The sequence below is a fragment of the Pipistrellus kuhlii genome, unplaced genomic scaffold (assembly GCF_014108245.1).
Source record: "Pipistrellus kuhlii isolate mPipKuh1 unplaced genomic scaffold, mPipKuh1.p scaffold_m20_p_2, whole genome shotgun sequence".
Taxonomy (NCBI): Eukaryota; Metazoa; Chordata; class Mammalia; order Chiroptera; family Vespertilionidae; genus Pipistrellus; species Pipistrellus kuhlii.
In genome coordinates, this window is record NW_023425515.1 from 73,009,498 (window position 1) to 73,033,172 (window position 23,675).

At 46.2% G+C, this 23,675-nt stretch overlaps 1 protein-coding gene across 2 annotated transcripts in view; it reads right to left on the bottom strand.

The window, feature by feature from the left end:
- Positions 1 to 23,675, bottom strand: part of CRYBG3 (crystallin beta-gamma domain containing 3) — a 122,806-nt gene that overhangs the window by 2,301 nt on the left and 96,830 nt on the right. Inside the window, exons 18-21 of one of the 2 annotated variants that reach the window (XM_036444614.2) lie at positions 8,310 to 8,449; positions 6,127 to 6,250; positions 1,349 to 1,507; positions 87 to 246 (exon numbers count right to left, since the gene is read on the bottom strand). In XM_036444614.2, the coding sequence (XP_036300507.1) occupies positions 87 to 246; positions 1,349 to 1,507; positions 6,127 to 6,250; positions 8,310 to 8,449 (583 nt within the window). Of the gene's footprint in view, positions 1 to 86; positions 247 to 1,348; positions 1,508 to 6,126; positions 6,251 to 8,309; positions 8,450 to 16,442; positions 16,613 to 23,675 lie in introns of those variants that run through there. The other variant, XM_036444615.2, reaches the window with a different exon arrangement.

Here is a 23,675-nt window from a genome sequence, read left to right on the forward strand (position 1 = left end):
CTTAATCTCTCTCTTACACATAGTGACTTTCTTTACCAGGAGAGGGAAGAGGTTTAACTTAAAATGGGACCCTGCAGCACGCCCACCTCGCACATCGAGGACCAGCTGGTCGCCGAGACAGGAGCTGATGGTGCCATCTTTGTTCAGCCTCCACTTCTGCCTCAGTTGCCCGTGTTCGGCCCACAGGGCTACCCTGGCTCCCGGCGTGTCCCGGCCACCGATCACATCCAGGCAGGTGTTGCTGGCCTGCAGGGTAAAGAAACGCACGGGTAGCACTGTGTTTGCTAAAATACCTTGGGTTGGGTCCCTTTTCTCTTTTCAAACTCGAAGAGGAAGTTTATTCAGCACGTTACAGAGGCCGGGGAAGGGGGCCGGCTGGGCTGGGTGGGCTCAGGGAACGAGGTACGGAAGCAGAGGAGGCCGGCGGAGCCCGGGCGAGGCAAAGGCCTGGGGGGCCGGGTGCTCCGGGAGGGAGGGCAGCCGGTTCTTTCTTCCGAGGGAACAAACCGCAGACATTAGTGACTACGCCCCATCCGAAAGGAATACCATACCTATGTACAGTATAACTTCAGAAAGCTTTCAGAAAGTCTTCCTCATCCCTGAGGAGAGGAAATGGTTTAGAAATAAACCTGAAACAGAGGTACTTGCTTTTAAAAAGATGCCTACATCTGACAACAGATGTTCAATAAATGTCTGTTGGACTGGAATTACATGTTAAGTCCCTGCTAGCTTAAAAGTTTTAGCTCAAAGAACTTAGTTTTCTTAATGCTTTTCAATTTTGGTGAAGCATGACGTGAAAGTAGACAATCCACTGGTGAGATGATACAATACACTTTGGACCATTTTAAAACGTTTATTCCCAAGGCATCAGACATGGAGGGGTCTCAGAGAAACAGAAACCTAGATTTTATTTTCTAGGCTTTCTCCAGTGACAGCTCCTCTCTTCTCTAACCACTTCATGGTGCATTTTGAAAATGAGGAGGCAGCACCAGGTTTGGAATCCCAAAGGCAGCCAGCTCCACTGGGCTTTGAAGCAGCAGCTCACCGGAGCAGCGCCCGCCCGGCCTGGACCCGGGACTCCCCATCGGTTCTGGAGAACCACTTAGAGCACAGTGTGTGGTCATCTTAGATTTCACTTTAAAACAGAAGCTGAATTTTCTAGATCAAAAACTTCTCTAAGTCCAGTTCACTTTCATGTATAAGCACCAGTATTTACTAGTATGTAGTCATGGGGACAGACTGTTTCTAGGAAGTTGCGCTAGTTTCTCACGCCCGTTGATTTCACAAGATTCCGGTTTCCAGAAGAACAAGCCAGACCCAAGAGCAGGGCCCGTGTGCGGCCGCTCACCTTGGATTTGAGGAGGCCGCGGCAGTAGTGCCAGACCTGCGTGCTCTTCCCGCTGTAGGGGGCGGTGCACACACAGGCGGCCCGGGCGTCGGGGGCGTTTCCGGCGACCGTCAGGTACTCGTTCTGGGCCCGGTTCTTGATCCTGATGTACACTGCGGGCTGCGGCGGGGAAACAGGCATTTAGGAAAAACCTGCTGGACGTGGAGATCAATCCTTCCAAAGTGGAGGGGGGGAGGGAGGGAGGGAGGGATGATGGGATTTAGCGTGTCCCTGTCAGTTTCACTCAGTCCCGTTAGCAAATATATATATATATATATAAATTAATATTTCCTATTAGCAAATCCTCACACCACTGAGCACAAAGCTCCAACTTACAATCTCTATTATATTTTTCTGAAAAATGCCCTTCAGAAGAGTAAAGGGAATACTTTCATTCTTAGAATTCCTTGTGGACGGGCGGGATTAGGGACTTGACAAGCTTAATCCAGTAGCTGCTCTGCTGTGACGGGAGGCGGGGAGCAGGACCAGGGCCGGTGCCACCCAGGAGGACCTGGCAGCGGCTGTGTGCCTGCGCCCGCTGAGGGAGGACCCCAGGAGCTCTCCTTGTTCTCATTTACACTTCCTTGACCTTTACACTGTTTATTAAAAACTGGGTAACAAAGGACTGCATCCCCCGGATGTGGAATATAGAAAGTTTTAAAATATTAAATCTAGGACTAGCCGCTAAAGACAATAGGTAATATACAAAACTTAATACTAAATGCTTTCTGGGCTACTGTATTATCTGTCAGTATTAATAACCAGAACAACCCTTTAACAAGGTATAATTATGACCTGAATTTTGTCAGAAAGGTTAACACGGAGGTGGAGAAGCCAGGTCTGGGTGCACCCAGCCCTCCCCTCGGCAGAATGCTGTAAGGCCTGTGCTGAGCAGCACTCAGTGCCCTCAGACGGGGGGAGGCCGGGCCCAGAGGCGCCGGGAGCACTCGGCGAGATGGTGGGAGGACAGCACACGGCTGAGGCTCCACCAAGCTCGCCTCAGTCCCGGAACCCAGGCCTCCGGTCTCCGTGGGGTAACAGAGGACCCTGGCTCAGGCGTTGCCTCCCAGTTAGAACCTTGCTGAGTGCTAACAAGTGGTCTGTCATGTAATAAGAGAGGACTTTCGCTGTGAAATTTAAGTGCCAGGTCAATGCAGCAAGGTATCACAGCAAGAGCAGCAATGGCTGTTCTACCTCAGCCTTTGTGACAAATCGGTGCAAAGCCGCTGGAATTTGGCACATTGCTGCTATGTGTAGCCTTCCTAAGGAAATTAATACTTTGAACACTTAATAGACAATTTTTTTTATCTGGTCATTGAAAGCAGGTGAAAAAGACCTCTACTTGGCAAAATGTTCTACATGTTTCAAACCGTAACTTCCACATTGATAATGTGACAGTAACATATTTAAATTTCTATAATCCAGCCTGGTTTCCCACTGCAGTTATTCTTTTTTTTTTAATCCTCACCCGAGGATATTTTTCCCATTGACTTTTAGAGAGAGTGGAAGGGAGAGGGAGAGACAGAGAGAAATACGGATGTGAGAGAGACATCAATTAGTTGCCTCGTGTATGCCCCTGACCAGGGCAGGGAGGTACGTGTCCTTGACTGGAATTGAACCCGGGACCCCTCAGTCTGTAGGCCGACACTCTCTATCCACTGAGCCAAACCAGCTGGGGCCAATTATTAATTCTTGAGGCTTCCTTATATCTTTATTAGTTTCTTACCTTGTACATGTAAGAAACCAGGCATGACCTTCGCAGAGGACAGAGTTCCAATTATGTTAGGAACAAACATCCCAGGTTCATTCAATTAACTCAAGCCAGGCACTAATTACCCTTATTGCACACTTGTACACTGACGCCTCTGTAATTAGACTGTAAAGCACTGATGTGCATTGTAAGTGCTTCAGTGACTCCCAATTCCCAACCTCAAAGAGTCGCACTGTAATTATTCCTTAATTTCTAGGCAAGAATATGAATAAAGCAGCACCAACAGCCTTACCAAAAGGACAACAGGCCTACAGAACTGTTTTAGCAACCCAGAATTCTTGGCTGGGTTTCAAAGCTGTGGCCTAAATAGGCAACAAGAAAAACAAACCCTGTTAAAATACTATTTTGAAATTAAATGCTTAACCAGAATAGGAATCAGGTATTTCCTAAAACACAATGCAAGAATTACATAATGTTAACTGTCAAAAAGCTTCTTTGTAAAGCGAGAGGCTGTTGTCCTAGTTATCTTTAACTCTCAGGGCCCTGGACAATGGCAGGGACCTCCTTCCCCAGCAAGGAATCGCCTTTCAGAGGTGAGGGAAACATTCTCGAGTTTCTAACAACACAGAATTAAACATTATTGAATGGTTGGTAAAAACTACCCGGAAGTTCCACTTCTGCCTTGCTTTCCCCATGCGATTACCCATCATCCTTTGTGCCAGGAGGGAAGAATAAGCATGTGAAGGTCAGGAAACCCTGCACCACCTTCTCTGCCAGGAAAGCCCACTGATGTCCGGGATCTGTGGGAAGAGCATCTCGGATTCTCTCCAGGGACATGTGAATGGTTCTTGCAAGATAAATGTGTTACTACAGTAACACGAGCCAGGAGTGTGTCAAGTTCTTCATGTATCTTAATTAAGCCTCACAATGACGGTGGGAAGTAAGGTCTGCGGTCACTGTCTCACCAGTGAGGAGTCTTAGGTGCCAAGAGATGAGGTGACATTCCAGCCCAAAGTCACATGCTTACAGGTCACAGGGCTATGATGTGAACCAACGGAACCAGAGTGGTGGGAATGAAGGCGCACGCACGTGTGTGAGTGAGTGTGTGTGAGTGTGTGTGTGTGTGTGTGTGTGTGTGTGTGTGAGAGAGAGAGAGAGAGAGAGAGAGAGAGAGAGAGAGAGAGAGAGAGAGAAAGAGAGAGAGAGAGAAGTAGCATGATCAATTAGGTCAGCTAAAAAAATATCTATTTTGTTGATTTCAGGGAGGGAGAGGGAGAGAGAAAAACATCAATGATGAGAGAATCACTGATCGGCTGCCTCCTGCACAGCCCCTACTGGGTAGCTGAGCTCAGTGCCGGGAGCACAGTGACCTCTGTAAACATGGATCTCTCGGAGGAGAGTAGGGTGCAGTTGCCTAAGAACACAGATTTTAGAGGACAATCGATTTGGTTTGAATCCTGGTTCTGACACTTGAATGATTCTTGCCAATTTGCTTTACCTCCGGGGCCTTATTTTTCCATCTAGAAAATGAGAAACACACTCCGGCCTTAAGGAGCTGTGGTTGGAATCAAGTAAGGAACGGCCTCTAAGGGTTAAAGTGCAAATGGCATATCCACTGACCATGTGACCCAGCAGTCTGTGGTCCGCCGCTCCTGAAACCTGCACATTCCCACGTGTCCACACTGCCCTTCTCCGTGCCAGTTCTGCCTGCATTTTATGTTACTACTAGAGGCCCAGGGCACGAATACGTGTATGGGTGGGGTCCAGCCAGCCCGTCCGAATCATGGTTGATTGGGCCAGGCTGGCCTGCGGGAGCGTCATGGGCTGTTGGCTGGCTGGTTCCGCCCCCTGGTCAAACTCCAGATAGATGGGATAATTTGCATATTAGCCTTTTATTATATAGGACTAAAAACCCAATGCACAAAAATTTGTGCAACAGTAGGCCTTCCTTCCCCTGGATGCTGGCACTGGCTTTCCTCTGGCACCTGGGACCCAGGTTGGCTTCCCCTGGGCTGCCTGCAGGCCCCCGGGACCCGGCTTTGTCAGGTAGGACCTCCAGAAGATGTCGGTCTAATTAGCATATTACCCTTTTGTTATTATCGATTTAGAGCTGGATATTTTATCCCTCAAAATGAAGCTCCACACAGGCAGAAGTCATGCCTATCCTTCATTCTCCACAATGCTTTACATGATGTCAAACATTCATCCATTTTCACTTTCATTCCTTCATTAAATGAGGCCCTGAGCTCCTACACTGTGACAGGCCCTGGGGCAGTGCAAAAAGCAAAATCTGCACCGTGCCTGCTTCCAGGGGCTGCAACAGAGTGCGAGCACCACTCCGACATAGCTGCACGGTTACAAACCGCACGCCGGGCTTGGAGGAGAGCGAGGTCTTTAGGATCAGGCCTCGGCTGGGGGAGAGGGAGACACAGGCATCACTGAGGACCGGGCAGACAAGCTGACTTCAGAGATGAGTAGAGGCAGCCAGCAACCAATGAAGGAGAACCCGACAGGGCAGGCCTGTGCTAGCAGCTGAGGGGGCCGCTGGATGCTGGCGCGGGGGGCAGAGTGAGAGTGAGGACAAGACTGTGAGCCAGGCCACTCGGCCCCAGGAAGAGTGGTCACACCCTTGGGGAAGCTTCTGAACAGAAGACTGCCAAGCACCAGTGCAACAGATGCGACTTGAATTAAACTGCCAGGACCTGTCCTGAGTATTCTACAAATGGGGGAAATCCAAATAGAGAGTCTAATGAGCGCAGCCTCAGAGTTCATTCTCACCCCATTGCTTGCTGCAGAGCTTATAATGCCTTCATTTTCCACGAAACGGGAAATCTGGACTGAAAGCTACAATCCAACATTGACAGAATTTTATGAACTGGCTAAAATCTACAGTACCCCCTAGTCCACTCGCCCTGCTACATAAATGGCAAACTGAGGGAAATGGCCATTATTTCAGATGCTGCTGTGGGTCACGCCACTTCTACTGGAGAACCGAGATCTCTGGATGGCGTGGTTCTTTTCTCCCTACCTGCTTCATAGGACGGAGGGAACCTATGGTTTTCCACCCGCTGAATGCCGTCCAATTTGGGATCTCATTGGCTGTGAGTAGGATTTGTCTTCCCAAGAAATTGGATCCTTCATAAGCTATCCACCTGTATGAGAGGAAAGAAGAGAGTGAGGACTTCAAAACAAAAGGCAGTCCCCGTATTACACCAGTTGGGGTTCGTTCCGTAACATCTGACTTTGTAGGTATTTTAAAGGAAAAAATACGTAATTCTAGTTTTTAACAGAAAAAGCAGCGGTGATCAGGAAAAAGCCCACTGGACAGGGGCTCAGAAGATTTGGGCTTGTTAGGACACTGATTCCTCTGTTTCCAAACAAGATCCCCTCCAGCTCCAAAACTCTGTGTTCCTTTGGGAATGAACACGAAGTCATTTTTCATATCATTTAAAAAAAAATATTTTTATTGATTTCAGAGAGAGGAAGGAAGAGGGAGAGACTGAAACATCAATGAGGGAGAATCATTGATCGGCTGCCTCCTGCATGACCAACATTGGGGATTGAGCCCACAACCCAGGCTTGTGCCCTGACAGGGAATCGGACTGTGATCTCCTGGTTCAAAGGTCAATGCTCAACCACTAAGCCACACAGGCTGGGCCCTTGGTGAGATTTTAATAAACTATTTCATTATATATCAATCTAAATGAATTTCACAGTTGAAAAGCTGATCAGAGATCTGGAATAATAAGGGGATTAAACAAAACTAAAAACTTGTCCTAGTCTGCATGCTCAGTAGTTAGAGCATCAGCCCACACACTAAGGGTCCTGGGTTTGACTCCCACTCAAAGGCATGCAACTGGGTTGCAGGTTCAATCCCAGGTGTGGGAGACAACCGACTGATGTGTCTCTCTCACATTGATGTTTCTCTTTCTCTCTCTCTCTCTCTCTCTCTCTCCCTCCCTCCCTCCCTCCCTCCCTCCCTCCCTCCCTCCTTCCTCCCTTTCACTCTCTCTAAAAATCAATGGAAAAAATATCATTGGGTGAGGATTAACAACAACAACAAACTAAAAAAACCACCCCCTAAACAAAACCTGCCACTGAGGTCGGCAGCTGGCTGTGCACCCGCAGGATTCCACAGCCATGGGTAGGAAACCGTGCGGACAGCCTTCACTATTCCTATGCTGTGTTCCCATCTCACAGTCCTGCACCGTGAGAGAAGGTGGGTGATAAAAGACAAGAAATAAGAAGGTCAAGGGTCAATGGCACCAGTTCTCTACAAATGAATGAAATGAGACGGTGCCAAGTCTCCTGAGATGAGGCCATAAACATCAGTTCCACTTAGGAATGTGAAGAAAAGAAATGTATAAAGATGCTGTCAAAGGTATGTAATCAGGGATATGGAATTCAGCTTAAGGTTAAGTGTTAAATAACATACTGGAATATAATATGGGGGTTATTATACTTAATTTATGTTTAATGAACACCAAACCATGTGAAATGTTTGCAGAAAAATTGTAAATTGCTATTACATGTGAATAATGCAAAAGCCGTTTATTATAACAGTTGACTTAATTTTCAAATCAATTTATATTCTTGGCTTTCCCCCCCTCTTTCTTTACCCTGATATTTAAATACGCAAAGAATTATTACAAAATTTGAAAGTCATAAGAAATAAAAACAATCCTCTTCACATTAATCATCGAGGGCTGTGTGTTCCTTTAGTGGACGTTGGGTTCCCAACACCAGCTGTGCGGGAGCAGGGCAGGGGAGGGCACTGGGAGGGGAGGAGGGCAGGGGAGGGTATAGGAGGAGGGCAGAGGGAGGGCAGCAGGAGGGCAGCAGCGCTGGGAGGCAGGGTCAGTCAGACCAGGGGACTTAGCACGGAAATAATTTCCCCGGAGCAAACAGCTCTGGGACGAAGGAGATGTCAAATCCAAACACGGGGACACCATCATCTTACAAGTGAGCGCAGCCCGTGGCCTGCACCGAGCTGCTGTTTAATTAATTAAGTTCCTCTGAGAGGAAGGGGCTCGATGGTTGTGGCCATCTGACCGACCTGCCCTGTGACCCGGGCGCTGAGCACAGGGCAGCCCTTCCCTCCACGGCTCCGCCCAGAGGCCTGGCCGGCCGTCCCGTGAGCAGAGACCCGCGACTACAGGCCAGCAGCCGAGGGGCTGGGGCCCCTTTCCGCCCGGCCGCCCCCGTACTTACAGCCCGCTCTTCACCCACACGGACTGCGTGTAGAAGTGCAGGTCCTTGTTCAGAACCGAGTTCACCGCCTCTTCCAGGTGCAGCTCCCGGCCCTCGCAGTGCTCCAGTGCGAAGAGGCTGAGGGAGGGCTCCTCAAAGACCTGCCGGGAGGAGGGAGGAGGGAGGAGGGCGTCAGCGGCGCAGGGACCCACCCCCTCGGGGTCTGCTCTGCCCTCTAAACATGTCCTCGCCAGACTGCACCGGCGACAGTCATTCCAACAAATAAAACCTACGGGAACCTCAAGTTAAAACTGACGTTTCAGAAAAACAATCTTAATTTCATAATAAAAATGACACCTGCTTCCAATCACATGTTAAGGGCAGGTTGTGCTGTAATTTGGACATCCGCAAATGCTTTTAGTTGGCAACAGAATACACATGGAACAGAATGGCACCCTCCTTCCCCAGGAGGCACAGCAGCAGCCACCGAGGATGCACACTTTATGGCTCCAGGTTCTTAAAAACATCCCTAGGAGGGAGAAGGAGGCATTTTTAACTGAGCGATAACAACCCACAGGGACAGGGACGGGGTGATCTCTGCATTGAAAGTATCCCCAAACCTCACGTTAGACAAGAACAGCATCAGCATCGCTCCTTCCCCTCCCCTTGGCACATGCAAGACCCTATGCGAGGAGACTTTTGGGGGATGAGAAATCAAAGCAATTAAGATCTATTTTGTGGTAATTATTTTAAAGTCTTTTGTGGGCCAAAAATGTTTTTCTCTATATTTTTTTTTGTGTGTGTGTGTGTGGAGAGTGATCAATATTTATTTATTAAGGCAAATTAATTCTTTTGTTTTTCAAATGTTTGAAACCTTAGGTAAGTCCTGGCAAAGAGGTAGAGAAAAGGGAACCTTGTACCTGTTGGTGGGACTGCACATTAGTATGGCTGCTAATGGAAACGCCTGGAGATTGCTCCAGAACTTAAAAAGAGACCTGCCGTACAACTCAGTAATTCCACGTCTGGGCATTTATCTGATTTTGAAAACAAAAGCACTAGCTGGAAAACAGAGGTATACAGCCCTATGTTCATTGCCGCATTACTAATAATAGCCAAGATATGGATGCGACCCCGATGTCCATCAATAGATGCACGGATAAAGAGGAAGTGATATATGTATCCCTCTTTCTCTCTCTCTCACACACATACAAGAACGTTTTTCAGCAATAAAAAGTAATGAAATCTTGCTATTTGCAATAATGTGGATGGACTTAGAGGATATTATACCAAACCAAGTATGTCAGATAGAGAATAAACACCATAAGACCCACTTACATGTGAAATATAAAAAACAAAATAAAGGAACAATAGAAAAGGAGAAACAGGCCCTAACCGGTTTGCCTCAGTAGATAAGAGTGTCAGCCTAGAATCAATGTTTCTCTCTCATCGATGTTTCTAACTCTCTATCCCTCTCCCTTCTCCCTGTAAAAAAAAAAAAATCAATAGAATACATTTAAAAAAAAGAAAAGGAGAAACAGACCTATAGATATGGAGAGCAAGCTGATGGTGGCCAAAAGGGAGAGGATAAGGGATAAAAAGTAAACAGGAAATTAGGTAAAAAATAATGAAAAGTAAGTTAACAGGCCTGTTCCACATGTGGGCAACTGGCACCGGCAGGAAGCCCGGAGGACTGTGCTAGAGGGCTCTGTGCAGGCGCCCCCCACACTCCCCGCACTCCGTGCTGACACAGGGGAACCGAGTGGGTAAGGCACCGGCCCAGCCCAGGCGTTTCCCACGCAGAGATAGGATCCTTTCACCTTTGAGAAAAAAAAATAAATTTTGATGAAGAGAAATAAAGGAAATTGACCCATGATAAGGAAAAATAAAAATAAACAAGAAATCAAAGCAAGGCGCCATCCTTGTGCCCAGGCATTAGGAACCAGCAGCTAATGCAGGACAACTGCAGGCTCTGTGACCTGATCCGGGGAGGAAGGAGGCTGTGAGAGCAATCGGTGGAAAGCAGGAACGTTTTTTAGCAGAAAGGAGTAGGAATCGAGAAAGTTTCCTGGGTGTGGTAGCGTGTGAGCTGTCTGTAGGAGGCAGTGATTTGGAGGGCCCGGAGAGAGAAGCGGGGAGGCACCGTGTAAAGGGATGGAGACAGACTGCTTGGGTGTGCTCTGGCGAGGTGGCTCAGTCGGGCGGGTGTTTTCCCATGAACCGAGAGGTTGCTGGTTCCACTCATAGGCAGGGCACATGCCCAGGCTTCAGGCTCAATCCCCAGGAGGGGGATGTTCAGGAAGCAGCCAATCAACATTATGTTCTCACATCAATGTTTCCCTCCCTTCCTCTCTCTCTCTCAAAAAAAAAAAAAAAAAAAAAAAAAAAAAATCAATAAACTATTCTTTAAAAAAGAAAAAAAACTGCTTGGAGTGCGCTAGGGGAAGAGCAAGTCGAGCCATTTAGCTATACTAGAGTCCAACAGGCCACAGTGTCACCTGCTCCCACAGCTTGCCACTGTCCACCAAGCTGCCTGACTCTCCTCCAATACCAACATGTGGAGACAGGACCGCTGCAGGGGGAGTCCACGAAGGCTGAGGACTGGGACTAGGACTGGGCTGAGGATCTGTAACTTGGTACGTGGGAAGTGGAGCACCAGCAGCAGGCACTGTGCAAGGTCAGCGAACGGTCAGCAGAGAACTGATTCACAGCTGACCTGTGCATATACTTGCATAAGAGCAAAATGAATGATATACGTGTTCTTCCTTGCAGAAGTGCTAGGAATAGCAAAGGATGGGGAATGAGTTAAATGTCCATCAAGAGAGGACTGGTTAAATAAATTATGATACATTCCTAGAGGATTCTATGTAGTTATACAAATGAGATCTTTATGAGAGATCTTTAAGTTTTTATTTTTTTAAAATATAATTTTATTGATTTCAGAGAGGAAGGGAGAGGGAGAGAGAGACAGAAACATCAATGGTGAGAGAGAATCACTGATTGGCTGCCTCCTGCATGCCTCCTACTGGGGATCGAGCCTGCAACTCAGGCTTGTGCCCTGACCGGAATTGAACCTGGGACCCTTCAGTCTGTAGGCTGATGCTCTATCCACTGAGAAAACCAGCTAGGGCTGTAAGATTTATTTTTTAGAAGCAAATACCAAGTGAAGAATAGTGTAGCCTGTGTGGCTCAGTTACTTGGTTGGGTGTTGTTCTGTGCACCAAAAGGTTGCTGGTTCGATTCCCGGTCAGGACACGCCTGGGCGCGGGCTTTATCCTCAGTAGGGGGAGTGCAGGAGACAGCAGATCAATGCCTCTCTCTCTCTCCCTCTCCATCCTTTCTAAAAAATCTTAAAAGTAAAGAATAGTGTAAAATAGCATACTTCCTATGTTATCATGATGATAAAAAGGGAAAACTTACACACATGTACACAAGGTTCACATGGAAAATAATATAATTAATAATACAAGTTGTATACTCACAACTGCAAACCTACTTTTGCCTCCCCCCTCCCCGTTTGTGTACTTGTATGTTATTAAAAATGTTCTTAAAAAACATAAAACTAACCATGACTACCTTTAGTAGGATAGGATCTGAGAAGATAAAGGGCACAAGTAGGAGCCAAATTTTTTACTACATGCCTTTTGGTACTTTTTGGGTTTTAAACCATGAGAATATATTGTTTATTCAAAAATTTACATTGGTAATTATTATGCACATGCTTTCATATATACGTGTGTTTGTGAGTACTTTTAAATAAATGGCCTTCAGGAACTGTATCTGGCAACATGAGTGAAGTTAAGAATTGCCTGGCTGGTGTGGCTCAGTGGTTGAGCATTGACCAATGGAACCAGGAGATCCTGGTTCAAATCCTGATCGGAGACATGTCTGGGTTGAGGGCTTGATCCCCAGTGTGGGATGTGCAGGAGGCAACCAATCAATGATTCTCTCTAATCATTCATGTTTCTCTCTCTCCCCTGCTCTTCCTTCCTCTCTAAAATCAATCTATATAATAAAAGCCTAAGTGACTGTTAATGGTGGAATGACCAGAAGAACGACCAGTTGCTATGATGTGCATTGACCACCAGGGGGCAGGTGCTCAACGCAGGAGCTGCCCCCTGGTGGTCAGTGCCTTCCCATATGGGGGAGTGCCACTCAGCCCGAAGCCGGGCTCAGGGCTGGAGAGCGCAGGTGGCGGCAGCCCTAAGGAGCAGCAGTGCTAAGGAGAGAGCAGGCAGGTGGTAAGGAGCAAGGGATCCCGGATTTCGAGAGGGATGCCTGCCTGCCAGCTTAGATCTGATCTCCGGGGGGATCGGGCCTAAGCTGGCGGGCGGACATCCCCCAAGGGTTCCCGGACTGCGAGAGGGTGCAGGCCGGGGTGAGGGACGCCCCCCTTTAAGTTCACAAACTTCATGCGCCGGTCCTCTAGTAAAAATACATTCAAGAAAAAAAGAAAAAAAAAAAAAAAGGAAAGAGAATGACGTAAAAATAGCAGCACACAGGCTGTCTCTCAGGCCAAGACAGCGAGCTAGCCCTGCCATGGGGGCGGCAGCGTGGAAGGTCAGGACTGGTGAATAAGGACGGCCAGGAAAACCATCCCAGGGAGAAGAGAGACGTGATAGCTAAGACCGTGGTCGGCAAACTGCGGCTCGCGGGCCACATGCGGCTCTTTGGCCCCTTGAGGGTGGCTCTTCCACAAATACCATGGTCTGGGAGAGTCAATTTTGAAGAATTGGTGTTAGAAGAAGTTTAAGTTTAAAGAATTTGGCTCTCGAAAGAAATTTCAATCATTGTACTGTTGATACTTGGCTCCGTTGACTAATGAGTTTGCCGACCACTGGACTAGGGAAAGGGGTGAGGGAAAGCAGTGGGAAGTGGGAGGAGCTGTGGTGGGGACGGGGTGGGGTAACTGGTCACAGATAAGGACACCTGGAGGGGAAAGATGCTCAGAGCTAAGAACTTTACTTGAAGTGAATGTTTCAACGTTGAGACAGAGGCAGGTAATTTTAAGTGAGATAGGTACTCGGCAAACCTGGACCTCTGATCTGGAGTTGAGGGAAAAATCTAGTGTGGAGACTGCACTTCTGGGCACTCTCGAATCTGGGCAATGGCTGGAGCCAGCGTTGGGGAGAAGAGGAAGCGGAAGGAGGACAGAACTGCGCTGACACCGAAGATGGAGGGGCTGACGGGACACGCGGCCAGGCGAGGAGAGCCGAAGAGAAAGCATCACGGAAGGGGGAAACTGAGTACCAAATGCTTCTGCGACACCGAGGGAGGGCAAGCAGGAGGCTTGTCGGGGACGTGGCGGAGTCCAGGCTGTGAGGGCAGAGGAGTGCGCGGCGGGGAACGCAGATGGGGTGTCGGTCTCTCTGTTGGAACAGGGCGAGGGGGAGGGACAGGAGCTAGTGGCCTGTGCGCGTGCCGTGAGCCCTGTGGAAGGGGCAGTGCACCCAGAGGAGCTGAGGAATGTAAGCCACTGGACGGTTCTAGGGAAGGACCGAGGGCCTGGAACCTCTGAGGGGTCCGTCCATGAATAAAAGGGTAGGAAAAGAAGGCTACCACGTGTTCAGGTTTTAAAAACCGGTAAGTGTGTGAGTTCTTTGTACATTATGCTGACCAGGGAAGGCGGGAGGCACTGCCCACTGAACTTTCTGCAGGGACAGAACATCGGCTGAACTCTCTTCCACATGAGGCTGCTGGCCACTGAACATCTGGCTCCTGTGACCTTGGGCCTGAGTTCGTTTTATTATTCATCCAAATTTAAACCATGCGTGTGGCCAGTGCGAGGGATCCGGAGCACGTGGAGCTAGGGATCAGAGGAGGCTGGGAAAGAATGTACCATCACGGTGACAGGGAGGCGGCCAGCTGGGAGTGCAGAGGTGCCAGGAACATTGATTTCCCCCAGGAAATGCCACCACCGGGCAGGAATAGAAAGTCGGCTTTAGGCACTGAGTGGCCGCGGGCAGACTAGGGGCTCTTCCGCTGTCTAACATAAAAGCTGGAAGCGTCCCACCAGTTTGCAGAACAAACACATTTATAGCGTCCGGAGCAGCAATGGGTTAGACGGCAGCCAGCAGTAAGCTACTCACTGGAACTGGTGCCTGAAACAAATGGACAGTCATCACCCACAGATAAGCTCCTGGCTCTATATTGAACTCTGTCTACAACTTCACTTCAGCTTTTTGAAAAGCATTTCAGCTTACCTCCTCACACTCTCTACTACTGGCCGAGTGACTAATTTGGAAGGAAAGGCAGACAGGCAAGCAGCCTGGACAGGGCTCATAACCAACCATCAGGGTTTGCAACACTCGCCCGAGCAGGGCTTGCTGTGCTAAGAGCTACGGGCACCTATGTTGAAGGCATTTAATGGCTAACATGATGTGACTTCTAAATCACAGAGAGGAAAAAATTAAAAGATTATGAAAATGTGATTGAAATGCTAAGTATCATTCAAACAAAACAGTACCTGTGTTCATTTCCCCCTCTTCCTTTGGCAGAATGCCTACAAAGACATTTTTAAAAAGGCTATTGTTGTCCTTTATTGCCACAGGTTTCATTCCCAAACTAAAGATGATCTAGCAATTCTATATCTAGAAATCTATATTAAGGAAAACAACAGGAAGTTTGATGGCAGGGATCACAGAAATGGTTTTAAAATGACAGTGCAAGGAGTCTGAGAAAGACCTGCAGAAAATGACTGAGGTAATATTTTTATGAGTTTATATAAATCACTAAGGCGGCACTAAGAGACCCAATATGCAAAGGGGCAAAGAACATAAACCCACAGATTAACCAAGGAAAAAATAGGACTGACTTATGTAGATATCCCACTGTCCATTATTAGCAACAACAAGAATCTTCATGTGGTCCAATCTTTCAAACTTTTCATTTAAGAACACCTAATGTTTCTAAGCTTAAAGTCACTCCCTCTCCAAAGAGGTATCCTATACAATAAAAGGCTAATATGCAAATAGACTGAACGGCAAACCACCGAACAACTAATTGCAATGATGTGTGCTGACCACCAGGGGGCGTGAAAAGAACATGGCGGGCTTGGCCGTGGTGGGATGGTGGAGCAGGTGAGTGAGAGGTGCCAGACCAAGGTGGGGTGCCAGTTGCTGTCATTAGGGCGAGCCTCTGGTAGTTACTGAAAATTCTTTGCTCCTGTGCTCTATGGTCCTGCCCGGCGTTCATACCTGCTGCTGGTGCTGGAGCCACCACTCACACCTGCTGTCAGTGCCTGGCACCATCCCAATCACTCTGAGCCATCAGCAGGTGCAAGCGGTGGCTGCTGGCCCTGATTGCCCTTGAGGGCTTCTCCACCACCACCTGCTCCTGAGGGGTGATCAGGGTAGAGGCTGCCACTCACACCTGCTGATGGTGCTGGCCCCAATCGCTCCTCATTGTCAGCATGTGGGAGTGGCAGGAGCGGGGCTGCGGGCAGACAGGGGACCTGGGCCATGGCGGGAGGGTCCAGGCAGGGGTGTGGAGGACGGACTGAGACCCACCCCACCCTCGCAGCCCACAATTCCTTTCAAGGTGCGTGAATTTGTGCACTGGGCCCCTAGTAAAATATATTTAACTTGATTTTAAACTATTTAAGTTGTTTTAATTTAAATGGTGTTAATTTATAGGTATACTTAAGTTTATAAATACACTTCATTTATAAATGTACTTACAGGTTAGGAACATTATGAGGGTTGACATACCATAAACTCTAATGTGGGGTACAGTTAATAGGTAATCATTCAGAAATAAAGAGTGTTGAAGAATTATTTTGTGTGTTTTTTAAAATTGATTTCAGAAAGAAATGGAGAGGGAGAGAGAGAAATATCAATGATGAGAGAGAAAAATTGATTGGCTGCCTCCTGCAGGCCCCCCACTGGGGATAAAACCCACAATCCAGGCATGGGCCCTTGACTGGAATTGAACCTGGGACCCTTCAGTCTGTAGGCCGATGCTCTATCCACTGAGCCAAACCAGCTAGGGCTAAAGAACTATTTTAAAACCATATTTTTCTGACATTTTCAAACATGAAAGAAGAGATGTGAACCATTAATAGTATTCGAAACTGAAGATACCACAATAATCTAAACTATCCAAGGATGAAAGTTGCGTTGGTGGTATAGTGGTGAGCATAGCTGCCTTCCAAGGATGATAAAAACCGACAGAATTTAATTACAATTTGAGCTTGACAAATCTCTTGGCCTCAATACATGCCAACTTAGAAAAGAGCCAACTGTCAGGTCAAAGATTCTTCTTAGGTGTCAGCAGTAATGGCACATTCCTCCTGGTCAAGTCTAAGCCATGCAAAGAGGATACAGCTTCTAAAGGAGGATGTAGTTAAGCAAAAATACCCCAATACATTTTGTAAATGGACTTTAAATAAGAAAAAATGAAAAAAATCCTCATTACTTTTCCTCATCCCATAAACTAAACTAAAATATTTTAAATGACAACAACAGTAATAATAACTAACATATATACCATTTAATCTGTGCCAGACACTGTATACTACTATATATATATATATATATATATATATATATGCACTTCTATCCATAATCCCTTATCTATAGTTCTGAAATCCAAAAAGCTCTAACACCCCCATTATTTTTCCTAATTCATTTGACAGCAAAACCTGACCTGAATAAGTAGAAGACTATTTATAATATTTATCCAGCTTGTGTAGCTATAAATATATTTTGCTACAGAAAGAGTTTAATTATGGGGTGCTGCCCATAACCTTTTGGGAATGTTTTCATATGAACCATGTGATTGTTTAAAATATAAAAAAATTCCAACTCCCAAAATGCATTCAGAAAAGGGGTTGCAGAACTGTATTCACTCACTCAGTTCAGCCACTTCCTTTTGGCGTGGGGACCATTGTGGTCCCCACTTCAAGGAGGAAGAGGCAGGCCCAGGTCACACACAGGAAGTGGGAAAGCGGGCATTCAAATCCAGACAGCATGGCCCCGGCCGTGTTCTAATCCCTGCACTATGGTTCTGACATGTTCCAACAGGGACTGTGTCATGCGGAATACTTCTGATCGGCAGGTGTGATATTATCTGAAGCACCTGACTTCACCGTGCTCGGCTGGGCTCTGTGTGTGACCCCGATACTCCCTACCCCACCAGCTTAACAAGTGTGCCTGCCCCTGAAGTTAAAGCTCTGAGACCCTGGCAAAGCACTCTGCTGGAAGGACTACGTTTATGTCAACACATCTTCAATATAATTGTATGCAAATGTTAAATCTAAGCAACTACTAATTTTCACATTTTAAAAACTACACAGACTTGTACTTTGGCACTATCCAATTCTTTTGAGTTTGAAATCATGGTTTGTATGAAAAAGGTGCTGATAGTAGCTCAGGGTTATGTTGTTTAGATTCTTTATATAACATGTTATATATATTATTTTTAAAATATCTAGCAATCAGCCACTAAGAGCAGCCAGGACTGTATAACCTTTGCTAAATGAACCACGACTAAAAAAATTAGAGCAAATGGACTGAATTCAAGGTAAGTAACCATCATGTATACCTCCAATACCATTCCATTGCAGAGAAGCACCAAACTGTGCTGGCAAAAAAAGTTACTTTTCCTGTTTACAACAAAATTATATGAACTCCTTCAGCCTATCAAATCTTGATGTTGCACAACAAACACTAATCATTGTCTATGAGTCATTATAACATCGAGTGCTTATTGCTATAAACTAAAGCACATACAAAAGATCACCCGCGGTGAACTGCGATCCCTGCGCAGAGCCTCTCATGGGGCTCAGAAAGTCAGTTTCATTATAGCTCTGCCTTTCTAACTGGTGGTCTTCCTTTCCCCCACTTAAAGAAAAAGTTATAGTACATTTAAAAAAATATATTTTATTGATATTTTACAGAGAGGAAGAGAGAGGGATTGAGAGTTAGAAACATCGATGAGAGAAAATCATTGATCAGCTGCCTCTTGCACACCCCCCATTGGGGATGTGCCCGCAACCAAGGTACATGCCCTTGACCGGAATCGAACCTGGGACCTTTCAGTCCGCAGGCTGACGTTCTATCCACTGAGCCAAACCGGTTTCAGCATATAGTACATTTTAAAAAGAATAAATAACATATAGGTGACCATGTACCCAACACCCGGAAGTAATACATTTTATTTTTACTATAGTTGTATCTATTTGTATCAATAAGCAAAGCAGAGCAGGTGCAGCTGACTTTTAATTCCCACTCCCTAGGAACCACTGTGCTGAAGGAGTGAATCCTTCCAGTGCGTTACTAATGGTTATGCGCCCTTTGCTTTTAAATTTCACAGAAATGTATCTTACTGTACACATTTATCTTACAGCAACATCCTTTAGTAACGCATGCAGCTCACACCTTCACTCACTGTAACCACTGCCCTGCATTTCCTGGAGCCAATGTGCTGTAGTTTGTTTCAACCATCAATGCTGCAACAAACATCCTTATTTTTCCTCTCCCCCTCACAACTGACACTCCTGCAGGCTGTGAATGAGTAACCCCACTTCTCTGGCACTGGTGTCCTCAGATGTTCGAATGTTTGCCTGTAGAGTGAGGTAATGTGATCTAATTATTGGTTTAATTTGCGTTTACTTTATCACTAGTGAGGTTTAACACCCTCTGAGTGTCCTCAGCCATTTTTTCTCTCTTCTATGAGCTGCCTGTTCATATCCTCTCCCGAGTCTGGAAAATAGGGTTTTCTTTTTTCTCATTTGATTGGAAAGATCTTTTTAAATATTCTGTACACTAAACCTCTGCAGGTTATAAAGGCTGCAAATACATTCTCCTAGTCTGTGGCTTGCTGACGTAGGATGAATAATTAATGTTCTCTCACCTCTACCCACAACCCCCCCAAAACACCCACATCCTAATCCTGAAACCTGTGAATATGTTATCTGACTTGCAGATGTGATTAAGAGTTAGGAATCTTGAGGTGAGGATATTAGTCTGAATTATCCAGATAGGCCTAATATAACCACAAGGGTCCACATAAGAGGAGGATTAGAGATAGAAGACAGAGAAGTTAGAGTGATGCACTTTGAAGATGGAAGAGGCCATGAGCCAAGGAATGCTGGGACCTCTAAAAGCCAGAAAAGGTCAGGAGACAGGTTCTCCTGTAGCATCTTCCAGAAGAAATACAGTCCTGCCAGCAACTTAATTTTACCCCAGTAAGACCCGCTTTAGACTTCTGAGCTCCAGAACGTTGAGATAGTTTCTGTTTTTTAAACAACCAACTTGTGGCAATTTGTTACAGTAGCAATAGGACACTAATACACTTGCCTTTTACTGACTTGTATGTTCTGTGATTAAACTCATCCCACTACAATATCATTACGGTGGTTTCCTATGTTTTCTTCTAAGTTTTAAAATTTGTTTTTCACATTTAGGCTGCCATTAATCGATCTAAGGAACTTATTTTTGTGTTTGGAATAAATCAATATTTTAAATATCTTTTTCTCCATGTAATGGGCCATTTCAACACTATTTATTTAAGCCTTTATAATAAAAGCCTAATATGCTAAGCATCAGGTCTTCTGGTTGTCTATTCAACCAATCAAAGCATAATATGCTAATGATATGCTAAGGCTGCTCAACCACTTGCTAAGACATGCACTGACCACCAGGGGGCAGATGCTCCAATCGGCAGGTTAGCTTGCTGCTGGGGTCTGGCCGATTGGGACTGAGCGACATGGGCTGGACACACTCTGGAGCTCTCCGACAGTCTCTCCCCATCTGGGCCAACCTCCTGCATTCCTCCCTGGCCCTGATCATGCACTGGTGGGGTCCCTTGGTCTGGCCTGTGCCCTCTCACAATCTGGGGCCCCTCAGGGGATGTTGGAGAGCTAGTTTAGGCCCAATCCGATAGGCCAGGCTGAGGGACCCCACTGGTGCATGAAGTCATGCACCAGGCCTCTAGTAGTTCATAAACAGCCTCAGTGTAATGCTGTTTCCAAATCCCATCACTTACGTAGGTCAGTTTCCCTATGCTGTCCCATTCCACTGCTCTGTGTCTCTCTGATATCAGTACCCAGGACCTTAGTTATTAGGCTGTATGATGAAATATGTTTGGTAGGACATGTGATCCTGCCTGTTGTTCTTAATATCTTGGTTATTTTGAACCCCTATTTTTTTTTTTCAAATTAACTTTAGGCTAAGCTCATTATGTTTTTTTTTTTTTTTTTTTTTTAAATATATTTTATTGATTTTACACAGAGAGGAATTGAGAGGGACAGAGAGTTAGAAATGTCGATGAAAGAGAAACATCGACCAGCTGCCTCTTGCACACCCCCAACTGGGGATGTGCCCGCAACCAAGGTACATGCCCTTGACCGGAATCGAACCCGGGACCTTTCAGTCCCCAGGCCGACGCTCTATCCACTGAGCCAAACCGGTCCCGGCAATGTTTTGCTACCCTCTAGAAATAGATAAGTGCCCTGGCTGGTTTTTCTCAGTGATTAGAGTGTTGACCCTCGAACTGAAAGGTTGTAGATTCAAGTCAAGGGCACGTACCTCAGTTGCAGGTTTGATCCCTGGCACATTGATGTTTCCCTTTCTTTCTCCCTCCTCTGTATTCCTCCCCTCTCCTGCCCCCCCCCCCTATATATACCTTATCTAATAATAGAACAATATGTAAATTAACCATCACTCCGTGACAAAAAACAGCAGCCTCCCATAGCCACAAGATGGCAGTGGCCAGTCCCCTCAGCTCCGCTGCTGGAGTGTCCAGCCTGTCTGCAGGAGCAGCGAGGCTAGATCCGCCTCCAGAGGGGTTTTTTATCCGCCCTAGACACGACAGTCAGATCCTGGACAGCAGTTAGCACTGCAGCAGCAGGGAAACCCCAGGCCCGGCAAACAGACCCTGGACAGCAGGGCTTGGGGGCTTCCTTAGTGTGTTGGTGTCGGCGAAGCCCTCAGGCCAGGCAGACAGAGCACACTGCAGGGCATTGGGGCTTCCTTCGCATGGCACATAGTGAGGCAGGCAGAGAGCAGAGAGAGGAGAGCAGGGGATGGGGGCTTCATCTCCATGGCTGCAGCGAAACCTCCAGGCCCGCAGAGAGCAGAGAACCACAGGGAGTGGGCCTGAGCCATCAGTAGGACATCCCCTGAGAGCTCCTGGATTGTAGAGGTTGCAGATTGGGCTGAGGGACCCCTGTGCACAAATTTCGTGCACCTGGCCTCTAGTATACACACACACACACACACACACACACACACACACACACACACACAGATTGTTATGATCTCATGTGAACACATAATAATCTGGCCACTTAGTATATATCTTATATAATAAAAGACTAATATGAAAATTGTCCCCTCGGCCAGGAGTTTGACCAGCAGGCAGGCAAGCCAACTGCCCATGTTTCCTCCCCCTGGCCAAGCTGGCTGGACCCCACCCATGCATTAATTTATGCACTGGGCCTCTATTACACACACACACACACACACACACACACACACACACACAAAATGGGGAAAATATCCTCAGGTGAGGATTAAAGAAAAAGACAAAAGTTTCTGTAGGCATTTTGTCTGAAATTGTATTAATTTGGGTGAAGACCACTTTACAATTTTGGGTATTTTCATCTATAAAAATTTATATCTCTCCATATTATATGTCCTTCAATAAAGCTTTTATAATGTTCCCCATATCGAATACCCTTTGGTTGAACTGCTATTTATCTTGTATTCTGCAACTTAAAAAAAATTCATATTAACCCCGACAAATTATCTGTAGTAGCTACTCTACACAATTTTGTTTCTTCCTTTCTACTTCTTTGTAGTTTTAATCTTATTACTATGGCTAGGACTCCAGAATCATGTTGACTAGAAGTGGTGGCTGTATAGATCTTTATCTTTTGCCGGAATTTACAGGCTAATGCTTCAAATGTCTCATTTGGAAGCTGATGTTTACTGCAGATTTCTGTTGGCTTTCCTTTTCAAAATGCACACAGTAGTTAATACTATTAAGAATATGTGGGCTCGGCTGAAAATCCAATAGTAACCCAACTCCTCCAGACTATGAATCACTGCTTCCTGGTCGTCCTGTGGCTGGTCTTAGTCTTCTATTCACAGCTGGGCACCTGGTGCAGGGCACAGAATGACTGCCAATTCCCATTCTGCTTTTTCAGATCATTTATGTCACCACCGTTGTAATTTCATTTGAAGTTTTTCTACAGCCTCTGATGATGTTTCTTTGGCTGTGCCTGATCATAGCTGCCAGTGTCGGATTATTACTTCAAAGGAGGCCGATTTCCATGCCCCGCCATGAGGAGACATGACAGAAGCAATGGTGGTTGGTTGCTCCCATAGAAACATGACACAACAGGTTATCCCAACTACCAGGCCAAAAAAATTCTATTTAGATTTTCCACCCACCTCCAGCTCCTAACCTAACCCACTGTTTTGGGGACTGTCATATAAATAATATAATCTCACTGAAAGCTACATACCGTCTTATTCCCTCAGACCACGTGGGTCCGAAGGCTGGATACATTCTTTTTTCATTTCCAATAAGAAATATTCCCAAGATATTTATTTGCAACAAAGCTGAAGGCTGTCAGAGATTTGAAATTACCTGTTCTAATGATTTATTTACGAGCTGAGTCCAAAAAAAGTGATTTGTCCAAGGTCGCCTTAGTGAGAAGCATAATTATAAACTATGCTCCCAGCTTCCTTCACTGTAAAATGACGCGCCCATGGATCTCGGAATGTTGTGTGTCTGCACTGATAGTAATCAGCCGGAGCAGTGTCGCTGCAAACACACTGATCTCGTATAAAGATTAAATCTTCAGACTCCTCGCTCCTACACCATTATGACACTTATGTTAAAGTCACAGCATGTTGGGGAATGCCAACTACACACAGGCAACACCCTCAGAATTCTACAGTTTTAAGTTCAATAAAAGCAAAACCAAAGGATCAGTTCATATATATATGTAAAGTCAACTCAATTGGACAGAAATATTTCCTAGAATGAATCTACAATCACAGTAGGCTGTGGCATAGGGAGTGGTATTAACAAATACTGAGGAGAAGGTGTATCAACCCTAAGGGAGAACATGGTAGGTGGTGAGGGGCTGCGGAAGGAATCAGAGGGGCAGGCTAGGCAGAGTGTGGTGTGCACTTTCCAGGGAAAGGTGGCACAGAATCTAGAGAAAGTGATCATTGGAGCCTGGGGGGTGGGAGAGGTAAGCGAATCTCAAGACATCTACCTCACTGTACTCAATCTATGCTCAATAAAGAATCTCCCGATGACTAATTCAGTTTCTATGTTCTTCAGAGAGTCAGCAAAATGCCCCAGAAAAAATTCTCAAGCATTCCTGTCACTGGAATCCGCCTGATCCAAATTACCCACGGACCCTGTGGT